Source organism: Pristiophorus japonicus, chromosome 11, assembly GCF_044704955.1.
Source record: "Pristiophorus japonicus isolate sPriJap1 chromosome 11, sPriJap1.hap1, whole genome shotgun sequence".
Taxonomy (NCBI): Eukaryota; Metazoa; Chordata; class Chondrichthyes; family Pristiophoridae; genus Pristiophorus; species Pristiophorus japonicus.
The window spans coordinates 77,354,105-77,376,254 of record NC_091987.1 but is presented as its reverse complement, the minus strand read 5'-3'; the positions used below and the strand labels follow the sequence as shown (position 1 = coordinate 77,376,254).

At 43.2% G+C, this 22,150-nt stretch overlaps 1 protein-coding gene across 11 annotated transcripts in view; it reads left to right on the top strand.

Moving 5' to 3' along the window:
* pou2f1b (POU class 2 homeobox 1b) overlaps positions 1–22,150 on the top strand; it is a 186,258-nt gene that overhangs the window by 130,319 nt on the left and 33,789 nt on the right. For all 11 annotated transcript variants that reach the window (XM_070893577.1, XM_070893575.1, XM_070893579.1 and 8 more), the window contains 2 exons: positions 11,850–11,995; positions 19,799–19,978. In XM_070893577.1, the coding sequence (XP_070749678.1) occupies positions 11,850–11,995; positions 19,799–19,978 (326 nt within the window). The remainder of the gene's footprint in view (positions 1–11,849; positions 11,996–19,798; positions 19,979–22,150) is intronic.

Sequence of the window (22,150 nt, the reverse complement as noted above, 5' to 3'; positions counted from 1 at the left end):
GGCTCTTTTGAAGAGCAATCCAATTAGTCCCACTCCCCTGCTCTTCATATCCCTACAATTTTTTCTGCTTCAAATATTTATCCAATTCCCTTTTGAAAGCTGCTAATCAATATGTTTCCACCACCCTATCAGGCAGTGCATTCCAAATCCTTACCACATGTGTTTTTAAAAAAAAAAAAGGTTTTCCTCATCTGTGCCCTCTTGTTATCGACCCATCGGCCATTGGAAATAGTTTCTCTTTATTTACTCTATCTAAACACATCATGATTTTAAACACCTCCATCAAACCTTCTCTTAGCCTTCTCTGTTCTAAGGAGAACAATCCCAGCTTCTCCAGTCTGTCCATTCTCTTGGCAGTCTGTCGTATCCAACAAAGATTGTCCACATAACTGTAATCCCTCATCCCTGGAACCATTCTAGTAAATCTCTTCTGTACCTTCTCCAAAATCTGCACGTCCTTCTTCAAATGCGGTGCCCAGAATTGGACACACTGTTCCAGCTGAGGCTGAACTAGTGTTTTTTTTATAGGTTTAGCATAACCTCTTAACTTTTGTACTCTCTGCCTCTATTTATAAAGCCCAGGATCCCATATGCTTTATTCGCTGCTTTGATAACCTGTCCTGTCACCTTCAAAGATTTGTGTATAAGCAGCCCCAGGTATCTCTGTTCTTGCACACCCTTGAAAATTGTATCATTTAGTATGTATGGTCGCTCCACATTCTACCAAAATGTATCATCACATTTTTCTGCGTTGAATTTCATCTGCCAAGTCTGTACCCATTCCACCAGCCTGTCTATGTCCTCTTGAAGTCTGTTACTATCTTCCTCACTGTTTACTACACTTTCAGGTTTTGTCATCTGCAAATTTTGAAATTGTGCCCTGCACCCCCAAGTCCAAGTAATTTAATGTATATCAAAAACAGCAGTGGTCCTAATACTAAACCCTGTGGAACATGACATAAGAAATAGGAGCAGGAGTAGGCCATACGGCCCCTCAAGCTTGCTCTGTCATTCAATACGATCATGGCTGAATGTCTACATCAACTCAACTTTCCCGCCTTATCCCCATATCCCTTGATATCCTTCGTGCCCAAAAATCTAGCGATCTCAGTCTTGAATATACTCATCGACTGAGCATCCACAGCTCTCTCGGGTAGAAAATTCCAAAGATTCATAACCCTCTGAGTGAAGAAATTCCTCCTCATTTCAGTCTTAAATGGCCAACCCCTTATCTGAGCCTAGTTCCAGACTCTGCAACCAGGGATAACTGACTCTCAGCATCTAATACAATATCATGATAGAATGGATGCTGGAAATTTGAAATAAAAACAGAAAATACTGGAAATACTCAGCAGGCCAGGTTGCATTTGTGAAGTGAGAAACAAGAGTTGACGTTTCAGGTCAATGACCTTTGTCAGAACGATGACAAATGGTCATCGATCTGAAGCGTTAACTCTGACCTGCTGAGTATTTCCAGCATTTTCTGTTTTTTCTCTCAGCATCTCCACCTGTCGAGAACTCTTAACAAGTTTATACGTTTCAATGAGATCATCTCTCATTGTTCTAAACTCCAGAAAATATAGACCCATTCTACTCCATCTCTCTTCATAGGACAGCCCTCTCATCCCAGGAAGTGAACCTTCGATGCACCCCTTCCAAAGTAAGTATATCCTTCTTTGGGTAAAGAGACCAAAACTATACACTGTACTCCAAGTTTGGTCTCACCAAAGACCTATATACTTGCAGCAAGACTTCCTTACTCTTGTACTCCAACCCCCCTTGCAATAAAGGCTAATGTACTATTTGCCTTCCTAATTGCTTGCTGCACCAGCAACTTTCTGTGATTCGTTAACAAGGACCACCAAATCCCTCTGCATAACATTTACTCGTCTCGCCTTTTAAAAATATTCTGCTTTTCCAATCTTCCTACACTTCCCTACATCTGCCATCTTCTTGCCCAATCACTTAACTGATCTATATGCCTTTGCAGTCTCTGCATCCTCCTCACAGCTTACTTTCCCTCCTAAGCTTTGTATTGTCAGCAAACTTGGATACATTGCACTCTGTTCCCTCGTCTAAGTCATTGATATAGATTGTAAATAGCTGAGACCCAAGCACTAATCCTTGTGACATTCCACTATTTACACCCTGCCAACCCGAAAATGACCTGTTTATTCCTACTCTCTGTTTTCCATCCGTTAACCAATCCTCAGTCCGTGCTAATATATTACCCCAATCCCATGAGTCCTAATCTTGTGCAACATCCGATTGTGTGGTACATTATTGAATGCTTTTTGAAAATCCAAATCTACTGCATCCACTGGTTCTCCCTCATCTACCGCTTCCAGTTATATGATAGATTTGTCAAACAAGATTTCCCTTTCATAAAATCATGTTGACTCTCTATTCACAGTGATTTTCCAAATGCCCTGTTACCACGTCCTTAATAGCCTCTCTCATTTTCCCTACTACTGATTTCAGACTAACTGGCCTATAGTTCTGTTTTTTCTCTCCCTCCTTTCTTTCAGAGTGGGGGTTTATTTGCTACCTTCCAATCCAGATTGGGACTGTTCTAGAATCTAGCGAATACTAGAAGATCCAAACCAATGCATCCACTATCTCTGCCGCCACCTCTTGTAAAGCCCTCGGGTGCAGGCCATCAGGTCCAGGGAATTTTTCAGCTTTTAGTCCCATTATTTACTTTTTCTTTAATAATTATTATAAGTTCATTACTCACATTAGACCTTTGTTTCCCTGCAATTTTCACAAGTGTGTTTTGTGTCTTGTGTGAAAAAAGACACTATTTGCTAAACGTCCCTGCCATTTCCTTATTCCCCTTTATAATTTTTCCTGTCTCTGCCTCTAAGGAACCCACATTTACTTTTGCTAGTCTCTTATAGAAACATAGAAAATAGGTGCAGGAGTAGGCCATTCGGCCCTTCGAGCCTGCACCGCAATTCAACAAGATCATGGCTGATCACCCACCCCAGCACCCTCCACACCCCCCAATCCCCCCAGCCGCAAGGACCACATCCAACTCCCTCCCGAACACATCCAATGAACTGGCATCAACAACTCTCCGCGGCAGGGAACCCCACAGGTCAACAACTCCCCGAGTTAAGAAGTCTCTCCCAATCCCAGCCCCAAACAGCCCATCCCCCATCCCAAGACCGTGTGCACCCCCCCCAGGCTCCGAACCCACCCAACACCGGGAACACTTCCCCTCCCCCCCCCACCCCGTCCCGTCAGAATCCTTCCCAAATGCCGAACACCCCCAGATGTCAAGCCCCCAGCCCCGGCCACCCCGGAGCCACGCCAACCACACCACGTCCACCAACCACCATCAGCGCAGTCAACCCGTCCACCCCACTCTGAACACTCCCCGTAACGAGGCACAGAGCCCCCAGGCCCGCCCCTCCAACACACTTCGCCCCCTCCCAGACCTTCGCTGCAATGTGGCCCCTCCTGTCCCCCGCCCTGGGTTTCTCCGCCCCCCACCTCCACCACTCTCCCCTCCATTCCGCGCCCCCGTCTCCCCTCAACTTCCCTCTGCCTCCCCGCACAGGCTCCCATCTTGGGGGCGGTAACCTTCTGAGGCTGGGAATTTTAGCCCCTAGCGTGGAAGTCCTCCCGCCGCAGAATTGGCCTTGCCACCCCTCAATGGAAGCGGAGTGCAATTTCCCACACTCCACTTCCTTTGGGGGCAGTTACCGGGGCACGACTGGATGCTCCTGTGACAGTTTGAACTGGTGCTCTCCACTCTCCCGTCCTGCGACAGTTGGAACTGGTGTTTTTTTAAAAAGAACTCTTCCTTTTTACATACTTGTAAAAGCTCTTGCAATTTGTTTTTATATTTCTTGCTAGTTTACTCTCATTCTATTTTCTCCCTCTATCAATTTCTTCGTCATTCGTTGCTGATTTTTTTTTAAAAACCCTCCCAATCCTCAGACTTACTACTTTTTGGTGGCATTGTAAGCGTCTTTTAATGTAATACTATCCTTATCTTCTCTAGTTAGTCATGGCTGTACCACTTTTTCAGTGGAGTTTTTATTCCTCAAGGGACTGTATATTCATTGTGAGCACCACTGTATACCTTCCTCCAGTCCGAAAAACAATCATTCACCACAACTCTGTCCCTTAGCCAATTTTATATCCATGCTGTTACTGCCCTTTTTATCCCATGGGCTTCAATTTTGCTAACAAGCCTGGTGTTACTTTATCAAGTCCATATACACAACATCGACTACACTGCCCTCATCTACCCTCCGATGCTTCATCAAAATTGACACAATTTGCCTGTAACAATTCCGTGCTGGCTTTCTTTTATTAGTCCATGCTTATTCAAGTGGCTGTTAATTTTCTCCCAGATTATTGCTTCTAAAAGTTTCCCCACCACTGATGTTAAACTGATGGGCCTGTAATTGCCAGGTTTATCCTTCTCTCCTATTTTTGAACAAGGGTGTGACATTTGTAATCCTCCAGCCTTCTGGCACCACCCCTGGCTCGAAAGATGATTAGCCTTGTTTACTGTAGCATTGGCAATGCCCTCTTCCTTGGTAAATACAGATGCAGAGTTCTCATTTAGTACCTCAGCCATGTCCATGATTTCCAGACAATGTCTCCAGGGTGCTAAAAGGTACATATTTCCTTATCACCAAATGGGCATATCACTGGAAGTGATTTACATCTGAAATCACACACCTTTTGAGTTGACAGCATGCTTATTACATAGAAACATAGAAAATAGGTACAGGAGTAGGCCATTCGGCCCTTCGAGCCTGCACCACCATTCAATATCATGGCTGATCATTCACTCAGTACCCCGTTCCTGCTTTCTCTCCATACCCCTTGATCCCTTTAGCCATAAGGGCCATATCTAGCTCCCTCTTGAATATATCCAATGAACTGGCATCAACAACTCTCTGCGGTAGGGAATTCCACAGGTTAACAACTCTCCGAGTGAAGATGTTTCTCCTCCTCTCAGTCCTAAATGGCTTACTCCTTATCCTTAGACTATGTCCCCTGGTTCTGGACTTCCCCAACATCGGGAACATTCTTCCTGCATCTAACCTGTCCAGTCCTGTCAGAATTTTATATGTTTCTATGAGATCCCCTCTCATCCTTCTAAACTCCAGTGAATAAAGGCCCAGTCGATCCAGTCTCTCCTCATATGTCAGTTCTGCCATCCCAGGAATCAGTCTGGTGAACCTTCGCTGCATTCCCTCAATAGCAAGAATGTCCTTCCTCAGATTAGGAGACCAAAACTGTGTACAATATTCAAGGTGTGACCTCACCAAGACCCTGTGCAACTGTAGTAAGACCTCCCTGCTCCAAAACTCAAATCCTCTCGCTATGAAGGCCAACATGCCATTTGTCTCCTTCACCGTCTGTTGTACCTGCATGCCAACTTTCAATGACTGATGTACCATGACACCGGTACATGGTCTCGTTGCACCTCCCCTTTTCCGAATCTGTCACCATTCAGATAATCTGTCTTCCTGTTTTGCCACCAATGTGGATAACCTCACATTTATCCACATTATACTGCATCTGCCATGCATTTGCCCACTCAACTAACCTGTCCAAGTCACCCTGCAACCTCTTAGCATCCTCCTCACAGCTCACACTGCCACCCAGCTTAGTGTCATCTGCAAACTTGGAGAGATTACATTCAATTCCTTCGTCCAAATCATTAATGTATATTGTAAATAGCTGGGGGCCCAGCACTGAACCTTGCAGTACTCCATTAGTCACTGCCTGCCATTCTGAAAAGGACCCGTTTATTCCTACTCTTTGCTTCCTGTCTGCTAACCAGATCTCTATCCACGTCAATACATTACCTCCAATACCATGTGCTTTAATTTTGCACAATAATCTCTTGTGTGGGACCTTGTCAAAAGCCTTTTGAAAGTCCAACTACACCACATCCACTGGTTCTCCCTTGTCCACTCTATTAGTTACATCTTCAAAAAATTCTAGAAGATAGTTGTCAAGCATGATTTCCCTTTCATAAATCCATGCTGACTTGGACCGATCCTGTCACTGCTTTCCAAATGCGCTGCTATTTCATCTTTAATAATTGATTCCAACATTTTCCCCACTACCGATGTCAGGCTAACCAGTCTATAATTCCGTGTTTTCTCTCCTTCCTTTTTTAAAAATGGGGTTATATTAGTTACCTGCCAATCCATAGGAACTGATCCAGAGTCTATAGAATTTTGGAAAATGACCACCAATGTGTCCACTATTTCTAAGGCCACTTCGTTAAGTACTCTGGGATGCAGACTATCAGGCCCTGGGGATTTATCGCCCTTCAATCCCGTCAATTTCCCTAGCACAATTTCCTGACTAATAAGGATTTCCTTCAGTTCCTCCTTCTCACTAGACCCTCGGTCCCTTAGTATTTCCGGAAGGTTATTTGTGTCTTCCTTAGTGAAGACAAAACCAAAGTCTTTGTTCAATTGGTCTGCCATTTCTTTGTTCCCCATTATAAATTCATCTGATTCTGACTGCAAGGGACCTACCTACATTTGTCTTCACTAATTGTTTTCTCTTCACATATCTATAGAAGCTAGATTGCTAGATGTTGGCTTTGGTCAGAGGATGAAAAGAAAGATAAGTTAGTGAGGAGCGAGAAATTTCAAGTGAACAACTATATTTTACACTTCACTGTTTGTAGAGCACCAGCTCTCAAACTGTTGGGTCATGAAGCACGTGCAGACAGAGCATGGCAACAGGCTGGAAGAACCTGAATCAATTGTCTAAATATACATTTAATTTGAATAATGCTGATACTGCAGTGGTTGTGTAGCGGTTCTTATCATTTGGCTATAGCCCACATTAACCTCCTCCCCTCAGCAAAGACCCACACACATTTAGTAATCTTTTGACAGTTTCTCCCCTTCTGAAGTTCAGATGACTACTCTCTTTGGTTCAGTGGCTCGAACCCATTCATTCCCACTCTCTGCGAACTCTTTTGATGGCTCAAACTTGCTCAGTCTGTTCCCGGTGCTTCTTGAGGGGTTCTCGTCTACTTCCGCCCCATTCCTGCAGTCTCCACTCAGCAGAAAAGAGAAGGAATGAAAGAAAGAGGAGAATCAGAAGTGAATGAGTGAGAAAAACATTTGGAAGGGGGAGAAACAAGAAAAGGAGATAGAAATTGGAGAAAAGCAGAGGGAAGAAGGAAAGAAAGAAACAGGAAGAAAGAAAAAGCAGAAGGAAAGGAGGAATAGAAAGAGACAGAATTAAAGGCATGTTTGTAGACTTATTGGTACCACTATCCTTAGCTCGGTCGGCATGATAGGCTACGATAATGTTTTGGTGTAGCCTACCTGGAAAAAGTTTGAAATGATGGTGCCCAACTTAAAAATATTTGAGAATCACTTCTTGAAGTAGAAATAATGTGAAAAGGGCAGAAAGGGAAAAGAAAAGTGTGCAATTCAACCTAAAAAAGTATTGTCTATATCAGAAATAAAAACAGAAGATGGTGGAAATACTCAGCAGGTCAGGCAACATCCGTGGAGAGAGAAAGAGAGTTAACGTTTTGAAACATTAACTTTCTCTTTCCACAGATGCTGCCTGACCTGCTGAGTATTTCTAGCATTTCCTGTTTTTATTTTAGATTTTCAGCATCCAGAGTATTCTCTCCCCACGTCAGTACATTACCCCCAATACCATGTGCTTTAATTTTGCACGCCAATCTCTTTTGTGGGACCTTGTCAAAAGCCTTTTGAAAGTCCAAATACACCACATCCACTGGTTCTCCCTTGTCCACTCTACTAGTTACATCCTCAAAAAATTCTAGAAGATTTGTCAAGCAGGATTTCCCTTTCATAAATCCATGCTGACTTGGATCAATCCCGTCACTGTTTTCCAAATGTGCTGCTATTTCATCTTTAATAATTGATTCCAACATTTTCCCCACTACTGATGTCAGGCTAACCAGTCCAAAATTACTTGTTTTCTCTCTCTCCTTTCTTAAAAAGTGGTGTTACATTAGCAACCCTCCAGTCCATAGGAACTGACCTAGAGTCGATAGACTGTTGGAAAATGATCACCAATGCATCCACTATTTCTAGGGCTACTTCCTTAAGTACTCTGGGATGCAGACTATCAGGCCTCGGGGATGTATCGGCCTTCAATCCCATCAATTTCCCTAAACATTGAAAGGTGGTGACTGCTGGACCAGGTTGCAAATTTCTGGGGTAGGGAGAATATCTCGATCTGGCCCATAATGTGCCTGTCCACAAATGGCCGAGCGTGTTGAAAAGTTGTGAAAATGAGGAAAATGGCATTGAAATTGTTTGGTCATTTTTCAAGAGGACTATTGACAAAAGTATTGTATACTGTATTCCTTCATGATTTTTTTTAAAGTAGTGTGTCTGAGACTATGTGGTCAATTCTAACAACTTGCTGGGTGGGAAACCCATGGGATTGGGTGTTGTTTTCTCATAGACTAAAAATAATAAGGAATTCATTAGATTGTCCTTCATCAATAAACATCTCACATCCATTGTTTTGGAGAGTCACTGGTTCTGGGCACTTGGCAATTGATCTTGCTGCCCTTTCTGCTCTGCTTGTGATTACAGTAAGATAAAACACATGGACACAAGCAGTCGGGCAGAGGTTTTTTGATACCGGATGCTGCAAAGCAATCCAACAAAAGGCTGCAAAAAGGTTCAAGTGCAGGAGGGAATAGTCAGAAATGATGTTGCTTAAGACGACCAACTAATGTGAGGAAGTGAAAAGCAAGCTGTACTGTGTTGAATTGAGTGAGTTCAATCATAACTACCATTCTGAGAATTCTTGATTTGTATCGGACCTTGTTGCACCAAATGTTTGTTGGGCCAACTTCGGATTTAAATTTAATTCATAATTGTGACCAAAAAATTTGTTAAAATTACATCTTGGTCTAAGATGAATTCATAAAGTATTTGTGTGAAGATTGCGCAGATTGTTAATGAAAGGTAATCAACATTTTATCTGGAATCCTAGTGCTATTAGACCTTCTAGTTCACAATACAATCGCATTCATACTTAAAACAAGGAAATTTCATACAGGTATCCAAAAGTCACAACTGGCTGACGCTATTTCTAATACTGAGTTCTCCAAGCCATTTCAAACTATGTTAACAAACAGGTACGAAATCCCTATTTTTGTCACACTGAAACCTAGCCATAAGAAAAGGCCTGCAATTGTAGGTTAACATGTTTGTTTAGGCAAAATCTCTAGCTAAACCAAAATTTTACTATGAGGCCTGAGTTTAGTCGACTTACCGCTGGCTGCCGCTGAGTTATCTCAGCGGTTTCCATGTTTTCTGGGCGGTCTCCCCTCCGAGTGAGTTTGGTCAGGTCCTCACGCCAGCGGGGAGCGACCACCACTGGGGAGCATCTGCCGGCATGCAACTCTGACAAAAGTCCCCCCGCTCATACCCGGGCGGTCCTCTGCTCCAGCAGCAGAAGAGGCTGCCTCGTGGAGGCAGGTCTTACCTGAACGGTGGCTATGAAGACCTGCAAGAAAAGGTTAGTGTGCTTGTTTTCTTTTGCAGCGATTTTGGTAGATGGGGCCCTCCTGAAGGATTTGTAGTACAGGTTGAGCGTCCAAAATTCGTAATGTTCCAGAATCCGGACACCGGGCTGATCCTTGACGGGGTCATCCGAAATCTGGAAAATGTTACAAAATCCAGACCCGTCGCTATCCTCCCCCGCTCTGCCAACGGACTCCTCGGCCGCCGCCAGGTCTTAACCCCATCTTATCTCGGCCGCTGCCTGGAAACCCACCCCACCTGGCTCGGCCGTTGCCCGGACCCCTCCGCTGCTCGCCCGCCATCAGGACCTCTACCCATCTTACCTTGGCCACTGCCTGGACCCCCCCCCGCCCCCCTCTCGGCTTGGCCCCATTTTGCTCTCGGTAGTAACTTTTGTAGGCAGTGACACAAGTATAATTATAGAAACAGCAGATTGAGTTATTTGTGCAGTACTGTTGACATCGGTTGTCTGCCTGTCACGAGAGACATAATATATGTCCAGGATTAAACTCTGTCTGAAAAAGTTTAGTGATTTGACTGTTATCCACGCCCCTCTCCCCCGCCCAACCCTTACCTCAGCCCAGGTGTTTCCAGATTCGGGACGTCAAAGACGTTCCGAAACCCAGAAATGGCCTCGATCTCGGTTTCTGGATTTTGTTCGTTCCACCTGTAGTTTCTTTTTTAATGTGTTGAAAATTGTTTACATTTCCAGACTTCCCACAGCCCCCTCCCACACTTCCTCCCTGGGCCCGACCCTATCCTCAGCGTTACTTTGCCGAGGATCGCATTTGCTGCCCTGAATGCAACCTGCTGCCCAGAATCGGCATGCAAGGTCCATTTTTTTCCTCCGGGCGTTTTTCCACCAAACTTCCACCCAAAGTACTGTCAGGAACTTAGCGGTCCTTTCGACGGTACATAGGCAGAACTTCGGTTTGACCAAACTTGGTCCCTATAAAAGTAACAAGTTTATTTTCCTCTCCCTGAAGGGACTACTCGCTGTAGTGCCCATGTTTAGGTGGCTTTGTCTGTGACTAAAGCTAATAACTGCAATAGTCTCTTTTCAACATAGACGGATGACATTTAAAATCAAATTATCAAAAAAAAGTGTCGCTGTAACTCCAGAATTGTAAGTGTAACATAATGGGCCGAAAATTCCGGCCTCGCTGGGTCCGTACGAAGTGCGCTCCGACCTGGCGAGGCCTCACAAAAGCCGATTTTCGGGGACAATGTGCAGCGCCGAAAACCGGCTTTTCTGATCTGTCAAGATTTCTCTTGACAGATCCTCCACATCCCTGGGAGAAGGACATTCGCGCGGGAGAGATTGGGCTATTTGCCCAACTTATGCCCAGTGAATATCCTTCAAACTTTTACACCTGGTAAAAGCAGGCGCATAGCTTACTTTTACCAGTGTATGGGTTTTAAAACATATAAAAATTAAATTTAAACACTTTTTAAAAATATTTAAGTATCCTGTCTATTAAGGTAAGTTTATTTTTAACACTATTAAAACACATTAAAAAAAAAAAATTCTCCCAATTTTTTTTTTCTAAAACATTTAATTACATTTCATTTCAATTAATTTTAAATATGTAAGATGTTTTATTTATTATGCTATGTTTCGGTTGTCTTAGGAGTTTTTCTCATTAATAGTCATGGGAGCCCATACAAATAGAGCTCCCATTTTTATCAATGAGAATACTGCATAGTGATTGGTGGTCCAGGCCCATGTGACTGCAGCTTCTACGTTTGTACCTCGAAGACGGGTCCCCATGCACTGCGCAGCGAATCTAGGCCTCCGATTAGGATCTTGCGTTTGTCCGAAACCAACAGGTCGATTTGTAGGTTTTTTTTCGGGTCGGAGGCGTTTGTTTCCCCCCCCACTGTTTCAATGAACTGTACCACAAAATGATGGGATATCTGATTGCATACACTATTCCTCAGTCAGTTCATGATATTAACTCGACCCAAAGTGAGACGACATGATGCAGTCCCAGTTGCCAATCCCGCTCAAAGTGGGTGTTCATGCAATAGGCTAAGACTGACTAGCATTTTTTAATTGTCTTGTAAGGATGCTGTAGTTCAGTGGGATGCTGCAGCAATCCTGACGTATTTGAGGATTCCAGCATAATTTGAGCATAACTCTGTACCTGGTGGATTGATGTTGAGGACTGAAGTCTAGGAATATTAATTCTGTAAATCTAAATAATTTAAGCATTAGATTTCCTGCAGTATTACACAACAAAAATTTTAATAAATTGATCCAGGAAGTTGAAATTATTCGTATTAATTTTTTTTTTTCAATTTTGTTTTTGCTTTAAACAGAAAATTTGTCAGTAGACTCTGCACTGTCAAATCCCAGCTCCCTGGCTTCTCCAGGTCTGGGAATCGAAGGGCTGAGCCGCAGGAGAAAGAAACGCACCAGCATAGAGACCAATGTTCGAGTGGCCTTAGAAAAGAGTTTCCTGGAGGTCAGTCACCAGCAATGAGATGCATAGTGGTACAGAACCAGCATTTTGTGATATAGTTAATTCCTGATTTGGGGCTAATTTGACTTGTTGACAGGTGGCTGTCGTCTTAACTTGAAGTTGGTATGTAAATAAGACTACATCCCTGATAGGTCGCCTGGTTTAAAGTCAGGATGATGTGTGCAATCTTGCATAATCCCATTGTTGATCTATGGTTAATGGTATGCTTATGCCCTATTTTTAATATGCTGCTACTCGCTTATTTTACTAATCTTGATATCGAGAAAAATGGACTATTGGGCTCGCATTTATGAACCAATGAGACACACAGCCAATACCAGTCAACATCCAGGCATTTTCATGACCAAATGAATAATTCAATATGAACCAGACAATAAGAACAATTCATCTTCTTGTAGCTTTGAGTCATTGGTATGTACTTCCTCTCCTGTTGTGGGAAGAGATAATGTCACGTCCTTTATTAGCTTTCTTCAGGCTTCCTTAATGGAGAAAACAGATGACCTACTTTTGCAAATATTTACAAAACTAAGAAAAATGGAGGTTTCTGTTCCATGGAACTGACCTCCCTCATCTTCATGGATTCAAAAATTCACCAAAAAAGTCACAATACAGATGAGAGCTGAGGTAATGGCATTTATTCATTAAGAACATAAGAAATAGCAGGAGTAGGCCTTTTGGCCCCTCGAGCCTGTTCTGCCATTCAGTGGCTGATCTGATCTTGGCCTCAACTGCACTTCCCTGCCCACTCCCCATAACCCTTGACTCCCTTATCGTTCAAAAATCATAAATGACCCGGCCTCCACAGTTCAAAAATCTATTTCCGCCTTAAATATATTCAATGACCCAGCCTCCACAGCTCTCTGGGGCAGAGAATTCAACAGATATACAACCCTCAGAGAAGGAATTTCTTCTAATTTCCGTTTTTAATGGGTGACCCCTTATTCTGAAACTGTGCCCCCTAGTTCTAGATTCCCACACGATGGGAAACATCCTCTGTCAAGCCCCCTTAGAATTGATATTTACTTGTTCTGTTGTTTATGTTGATTAGCTACTCTCTCTTTCAATAAGGTGTCTGGTATGCACAGAAATCCAAAGCCACACTTTAGAGTCTCCAAAACCAAGCAACTGAGAAATTCATATAAATAGAATTTCCTTTCACCTGCTAGTGTGGATGCTCTCCCTCTAGAAGCATACCCTACTTCTCTAAGCCCAGAGAACATGGGTGCTAGTTGACCAGAGTCAAGACTTGGGGTCCTTTAAGTGTGTACACAAGGCTGATGCCACATAGAAGACTCTTAGCTGGGGATTTGTATCACATTTCCAGATCTGAGAAATTCCAAACACCTGTAAGAATCAAAAGACAGTCAGGAAATTGTGCCGATAGTTAATTTGCTAATCAGCACCATGCAGCTCCTGAAGAACCTATACTGTCTACAAGTCCTGGACCCATTAAAGAATTAGCTGATCACATGCCAATTTCTGTTTTATATTCTGGGTCCCTTGATCTCAAAGGATTTGGTAACCATTGAACCATAGTCAGTGGTCACTGACTATCCACAAATCCCCTGAAGAACTAGCATGTGAGTTCTGTTCCTGAGGAAAAGAAGCTGAAACTTGGGTCTCTTGCCACCCAAGAAATTTGTATTCCAGTTGAAAAGAGAGACCAAAGATGCTCGCCATAGAGTAAGGGATGAGAGCAGTCGGATCAGCAAGGCAAGTTGAGGATGTTGGCTATTACGATGTTGAGTTAGTTGTATGCTCTTATCGCCTGCACTCATGCCTAATGGCCTTAAACACATTGAACACACAAGCTTTCATTTCCTCTCCAACCCAGATTTAAGTGAGCTTATTCAAGTCCAAATGATAGACAACGGCAGTAAGTGATGGACTTCATGCTTGGTCCCAAATTTTAACATGTCAAATTATATCTGTCATTGTTTAACGTGGTTCCTCTTTGAGAAGAACCAGCCATTACTATCCAACCCAGTCTTCTGTCAAAATCTTTCCTTATCCAGAAACGATGGATCTCAGCAGCATGCATGTCTGAAAAATTTCTGTTACTGGCAAGCTAATGCAGCTACTGATGGTTCATTCTCTACTCAGCAGCTAACCCATTTGTCCAAAGATGCATTGTTAGGAGGTCGTCTTCTGACTAGAATAAAGCTAGTCTTGAGAGGTACCATGTCATTTTAGTAAGCATGACCAGACAGATTCTATGCTATTAGACCAGATAGAAATAAAAATGCAATTAAACAACATTGTTGCAAGGAGGAATGCATTTTATTGGATTACTGCTGATCTGTGGTGAAATATTGGGGCAATCACAGGGGGAAAACATATTGAAGTCAAAGTCTTCAACACCATGGGGAAAGTTTCCTCTGTGCACTCTTCATAATGAAACTTAAAACCATTTATGCAGGATGATTTCCACAAAGTAGTGAAAGGATCTTGTCCCTTAAGTGATCAGTCTCCTTCCTCGTATCACTGGAACAGTGGTGCAAAAATTTATACAAAGTTAGTACAGATTGCATGAAAAAGCTAACGACTGCTGCATGAATATTTTCTATCTGATTTCACAAAGTTCTGAAGTTTTTTCACGCGACAAGAACATTGTAAAAATTAAATTCCAATGTAATGCACAATGGCTAATTCTAAGCAAGATGTCTTCCACCTGAAACATAGATCATACAATGCTGATATGCTTTCTTTCAGAAATTAATGTACCAGAATATCTAGGGTGACATTTCAATGTTGCATCTTAAGCTGACAACTGCATAATACCCACTACTGTGGCCATTTGTGGCATGTGTATGTGTGGCAGAGGTAGCTCTTAGCACACAGGAATGTTGCTTTCCATCAACTGCTGCTTCTCTTAAAGTCACGAGTCCTGTATACCTCCAAAGACCTCGTCTGAGCTGTACCATCGGTGCATGTCTCTTATCAGGAGGTTTTCCTTCAGTAACCCAGTCTCAAGCAACCTGCACAGTGGTATGTGGATCTTATGTTTGCAGTAATAACTGTATCTGTATTTACACCCCTTACTGCATAACGTCTATGCAATAAAAGAGACTGAGCGAACACAAATGCCACCTTTCAGCAGGTGGAACTCACCTGACTTGTAGTGATGCATGCAAGGACCAGGTTATGCTCAAGGCACTCGCCTCGACTCCAGCCAGTGGGTTCTTAGTCCCCAAATATCCCTTGGATGATTTTACTCACCCTCTCTACTCATCTTAAAAAGGGTGAAGGAAATGTGCACAACCCAACAGCGGTATGCCTACACATGAGTTTAGGCAGACTGTAAGTCAGTAATAATTGGGCTAAGTACTCCAGTATACTTTTGTGGAATCATATATATTTCACGGTCAATGTTTGTACCCTTGAGAGTGGGGTAAAAAGAGGAACTGAAAGCTTGCTCGCCTCACCCCGCTGCCCTGAACTCAGGGCCTCTTCCTCGGCGGGGCCCAACCCGGCCCCTTCCTCGTCGGGGGCCCGCCCGACTCAGCCTGACATCCTGACATCCACCCCCTTGGTGGAGGCTGGCCCGGTCAGCCTGACATGCACCCCCTCGGCGGGCATTCCCCTTCCCCCCCCCCCCCTCCCCTTTTCTGATGTTCCGAAATCCAGAAATACCCTAACCTGGGCTTGGGTGTTTCCGGATTCGTGACACCAGAAAACAAATCAAAAGTCAAGGAAAGCCCGGAATCCGGAACGGCCTCTGTCCTGAGGGTTCCAGGTTTTAGGCGCTACACCTGTATATAGTCTGTTTTGTCATGTTATAAATATATATTTTTTTAAATCTAGTACAAATGCATCACACACCAGACATCGCACTTTGTTAGAGGTGAAATAATTTTTTTAATAAAATTAAACAAATACATAGAAACATAGAAACATAGAAAATAGGTGCAGGAGTAGGCCATTCGGCCCTTCTAGTCTGCACCGCCATTCAATGAGTTCATGGCTGAACATGCAACTTCAGTACCCCATTCCTGCTTTCTCACCATACCCCTTGATTCCCCTAGTAGTAAGGACTTCATCTAACTCCTTTTTGAATATATTTAGTGAATTGGCCTCAACAACTTTCTGTGGTAGAGAATTCCACAGGTTCACCACTCTCTGGGTGAAGAAATTCCTCCTCATCTCGGTCCTAAATGGCTTACCCCTTATCCTTAGACTGTGTCCCCTGGTTCTGGACTTCCCCAACATTGGGAACATTCTTCCTGCATCTAACCTGTCTAACCCCATCAGAATTTTAAACGTTTCTATGAGGTCCCCTCTCATTCTTCTGAACTCCAGTGAATACAAGCCCAGTTGATCCAGTCTTTCTTGATAAGTCAGTCCCGCCATCCCAGGAATCAGTCTGGTGAACCTTCGCTGCACTCCCTCAATAGCAAGAATGTCCTTCCTCAGGTTAGGAGACCAAAACTGTACACAATACTCCAGGTGTGGTCTCACCACGGCCCTGTACAATTGTAGCAACACCTCCCTGCCCCTGTACTCAAATCCCCTCGCTATGAAGGCCAACATGCCATTTGCTTTCTTAACCGCCTGCTGTACCTGCATGCCAACCTTCAATGACTGATGTACCATGACACCCAGGTCTCGCTGCACCTCCCCTTTTCCTAATCTGTCACCATTCAGATAATAGTCTGTCTCTCTGTTTTTACCACCAAAGTGGATAACCTCACATTTATCCACATTATACTTCATCTGCCATGCATTTGCCCACTCACCTAACCTATCCAAGTCACTGCAGCCTCATAGCATCCTCCTCGCAGCTCACACTGCCACCCAACTTAGTGTCATCCGCAAATTTGGAGATACTACATTTAATCCCCTCGTCTAAATCATTAATGTACAGTGTAAACAGCTGGGGCCCCAGCACAGAACCTTGCGGTACCCCACTAGTCACTGCCTGCCATTCTGAAAAGTCCCCATTTACTCCTACTCTTTGCTTCCTGTCTGACAACCAGTTCTCAATCCATGTCAGCACACTACCCCCAATCCCATGTGCTTTAACTTTGCACATTAATCTCTTGTGTGGGACCTTGTCGAAAGCCTTCTGAAAGTCCAAATATACCACATCAACTGGTTCTCCCTTGTCCACTTTACTGGAAACATCCTCAAAAAATTCCATAAGATTTGTCAAGCATGATTTCCCTTTCACAAATCCATGCTGACTTGGACCTATCATGTCACCTCTTTCCAAATGCACTGCTATGACATCCTTAATAATTGATTCCATCATTTTACCCACTACCGATGTCAGGCTGACCGGTCTATAATTCCCTGTTCTCTCTCTCCCTCCTTTTTTAAAAAGTGGGGTTACATTGGCTACCCTCCACTCCATAGGAACTGATCCAGAGTCAATGGAATGTTGGAAAATGACTGTCAATGCATCCACTATTTCCAAGGCCACCTCCTTAAGTACTCTAGGATGCAGTCCATCAGGCCTTGGGGATTTATTGGCCTTCAATCCCATCAATTTCCCCAACACAATTTCCCGACTAATAAGGATTTCCCTCAGTTCCTCCTCCTTACTAGACCCTCCGACCCCTTTTATATCCGGAAGGTTGTTTGTGTCCTCCTCAGTGAATACCGAACCAAAGTACTTGTTCAATTGGTCCGCCATTTCTTTGTTCCCCATTATGACTTCCCCTGATTCTGACTGCAGGGGACCTACGTTTGTCTTTACTAACCTTTTTCTCTTTACATATCTATAGAAACTTTTGCAATCCTTCTTAATGTTCCCTGCAAGCTTCTTCTCGTACTCCATTTTCCCTGCCCTAATCAAACCCTTTGTCCTCCTCTGCTGAGTTCTAAATTTCTCCCAGTTCCTGGGTTCGCTGCTATTTCTGGCCAATTTGTATGCCACTTTCTTGGCTTTAATGCTATCCCTGATTTCGCTTGATAGCCACGGTTGAGCCACCTTCCCTTTTTTATTTTTATGCCAGACAGGAATGTACAATTGTTGTAATTCATTCATGCGGTCTCTAAATGTTTGCCATTGCCCATCCACAGTCAACCCCTTTAGTATAATTCGCCAATCTATCCTAGCCAATTCACTCCTCATACCTTCAAAGTTACCCTTCTTTAAGTTCTGGACCATGGTCTCTGAATTAACTGTTTCATTCTCCATCCTAATGCAGAATTCCACCATATTATGGTCACTCTTCCCCCAAGGGGCCTCGCACAACGAGATTGCTAATTAATCCTCTCTCATTACACAACACCCAGTCTAAGATGGCCTCCCCCCTAGTTGGTTCCTTGACATATTGGTCTAAAAAACCATCCCTTATGCACTCCAGGAAATCCTCCTCCACCGTATTGCTTCCAGTTTGGTTAACCCAATCTATGTGCATATTAAAGTCACCCATTATAACTGCTGCACCTTTATTGCACGCCCCCCTAATTTCATGTTTGATGCCCTCCCCAACATCACTACTACTGTTTGGAGGTCTGTACACAACTCCCACTAACGTTTTTTGCCCTTTGGTATTCTGCAGCTCTACCCATATAGATTCCACATCATCCAAGCTAATGTCCTTCCGAACTATTGCCTTAATTTGCTCCTTAACCAGCAATGCTACCCCCACCTCCTTTTCCTTTTATTCTATCTTTCCTGAATGTTGAATACCCCTGGATGTTGAGTTCCCAGCCCTGATCATCCTGGAGCCACGTCTCCGTAATCCCAATCACATCATATTTGTTAACATCTATTTGCACAGTTAATTCATCCACCTTATTGCGGATACTCCTTGCATTAAGACACAAAGCCTTCAGGCTTGTTTTTTTAACACCCTTTGTCCTTTTAGAATTTTGTTGTACAGTGGCCCTTTTTGTTCTTTGCCTTGGGTTTCTCTGCCCTCCACTTTTCCTCATCTCCTTTCTGTCTTTTGCTTTTGCCTCCTTTTTGTTTCCCTCTGTCTCCCTGCATTGGTTCCCATCCCCCTGCCATATTAGTTTAAATCCTCCCCAACAGCACTAGCAAACACTCCCCCTAGGACATTGGTTCCGGTCCTGCCCAGGTGCAGACCGTCCGGTTTGTACTGGTCCCACCTCCCCCAGAACCGGTTCCAATGCCCCAGGAATTTGAATCCCTCCCTGCTGCACCACTGCTCAAGCCACGTATTCATCTGCGCTATCCTGCGATTCCTACTCTGACTATCACGTGGCACTGGTAGTAATTCCGAGATTACTACTTTTGAGGTCCTACTTTTTAATTTAGCTCCTAGCTCCTTAAATTCTGCACCCAGCAGTAACATCGGCACTACCACTTCTACCAAAACAATTTTTCATAACCCCACCTCCATGGTAGGAGAACCTGTGTACAATCTAATCTAAATAAATCCTCAGCAAAGTACCAATTTTATTTATACTCCTGTTCCCAAAATTTAATTGGCAAAAGTGTTTTCTGCAGTTTAGCTGCAAGTAATTTGTACAAATACACTAAATTCTGCTGGAACCTGAAATTTAGGACCCTTTTTGCTGACTTATTGATCTGAACAATTTACAATCAGCTGCAATGACTTGGATTGGCAGAGTACTGGAGTAGTGCTCTTAAAGGGACAAGCCACATTAGGAACTAAGCTTAACAGCTATGCTCCAGGTGACAATATATGAATGAACAATGCCATAGGATACCCATTAGTATATTTAGTTTGTTGTAAAAGTTGTAAAAACATAATCACAAGCAAATGTTGACAGTCTTTATGTGCTAGATATGGTAGAGACCTTTCTTCAACTTTTGTTTAACAAAAAATAATTGTTTCATTCGTGCAGAACCAAAAGCCTACCTCGGAGGAGATCATGATGATTGCCGATCAGCTGCAGATGGAGAAGGAGGTGATCCGAGTCTGGTTCTGTAACAGACGTCAGAAAGAGAAGCGGATTAATCCACCCAGCAGTAACATCGGCACTACCACTTCTACCAAAACAATTTTTCATAACCCCACCTCCATGGTAGGAGAACCTGTGTACAATCTAATCTAAATAAATCCTCAGCAAAGTACCAATTTTATTTATACTCCTGTTCCCAAAATTTAATTGGCAAAAGTGTTTTCTGCAGTTTAGCTGCAAGTAATTTGTACAAATACACTGTGATGCGCAGAAAATTGAACTTCGCCGTAATAACACAAGCTTTGTAAATAGAGATACTTGTTCAGTAAATGGAGATCCTCGTTCTAGCTGATATGGGTAATCTAGTTTAGTTTCATGCATGTAGGCGACAGAAACAATGTATAAGATACAGAACAGGACTTGATGGATAGAATTCTGTTCAGTTTGGTGCCAAAGATGGTTTTAGGTCAGTGTTGTCCAATATGTTGGCCACCAGCTGCATTTGGCTAATTGGGAATCCAGATGTGGCTAATTGCATTTTCGATCAGTAAATAGAGTTAATACAGATACCATTATTGGGCATGTAATTTCAATACTCAAAATGAATGCACGTTATACTTTTGTGTATTTCTTGAAAAATGGAAAGTGGCGTATGCAAGTGTTTTTTGATCATGGTTAAAAAAATTGGCTGCGAGTTAGAAAACTATGATTATTCATTCGAGGAGTTATGTTTGGTTGTGGGTGGGGGGCGGGGGGGAGTGGTGAGTACTGAGTGGGGCGCCCCAGGGCACAGTGTTGGGTGTTTTTATCTAATTTATATAAATAACTTGGATTCAGAAACACTATGTAAATTGATCAAATTTGCAGTTGGTACCAAACTTGGAAGGGGGTGTGGATTTGAAGAAGGCAGCCCAGAAAATACAGAATGAATTGGATATAATATATAAGTGAGCAACAATGTACGGCGCCTAGGAAGCAAAAATGGGGAAAATAGCCAAGGATCAAACCAAGAGACCTAGGAGTCAGAGACTTGATACTCAACATGCCAATCCAATGCAAAGCAACAATCAACTAAACACTTCTATCTTTGCGTAAAGCAGACACGGCGTGGAAATGTATCACAACTGATGCAGCGGCAGGGGGTTCCTGCAACATTCCCGCGACCGGTGAGCCGGCTTTTAAACGGGAAAAGCAGTGCAGCACGTTATTTTGAATGGGCCGCACACCCGAAAAAATATTTAAATTGGGTCCATGATGTATTTTTGTGAGTCACTCTCTTTGGAAGAATAAGAATCGCACTGAATGCGGACCAATTTTAAGATCTGTCTGTCTGGAGTGTATTTCACTGATGATTTCCCCAATGTCGTACTCTTGCTTTTGCGTCCTGTGGCGGAGTGACCTCCCGCTTTTCTGCGGCAAGGGAACATTCAAGGGTTTTATACCAGCTCTAAACAGATTATCTGACCATTATCACATTGCTGTTTGTGGGAGCTTGCGCGGGTGCAAATTGGCTGCCGCATTTCCTACATTACAACAGTGACTAAACTTCAAAAGTACTTAATTGGCTGTAAAGCGCTTTGAGACACCCAGTGGTCGTGAAAGTCGCTATATAAATCCAAGTCTTTCTGTGGTGAGTGCCTGCCCGCGGAAAGCCTCCGACTGCAATTGCAAGTCCAATATCTTATTAACATCTAATTATTGATTACTTTGTGTTGAGGTTAAAATCAGCTTGTCTGTTCATTGATTACCCTAGAATAATGCCCAAATTGCTCTAGCCCTTCCAGCTGAAAAAAGGCTTTGCATTCTAAGTTACAATGGAAATGTAAACAGATTTATTCTCATCTTCACAATATTGAAATTCTCCAGGGAGTGTTGAGTATTCAGCTCCTTCTAGGTTTCAGATATAAATGTTGCCTATTCTGAGCATTTTTCTATCCATTTATAGAATAATAGGGCTCAATTTTGACCAGGAGTTGTTCCGTATTTTTTGGAGTAGGCTGCTTTTTCTGGCGTAACTTAAAAATCCCCAGTTTCCCCAATCAATTTGCACCAGCGTAACTTAGTTACGTTTTTTTTAGTTTGTTTTTTTTTTCTCTCAAAAGGGGGCGTTCCCAGCCACCTACGCCAGTTCTGCCCATTTCGGCAACTTTGGCCAGCTAATAGTTACTCCAGTTCTACTTAGGCCTGCGTATGTGGCCACTTGAGAAAACCCTTGCGGAGAGTTAAAGAAATCGGCGCAGGTAGGTACATCAGAGGCCATTCAGCCTGGGATAGGGGCGGGAAGCGGAGAGGACC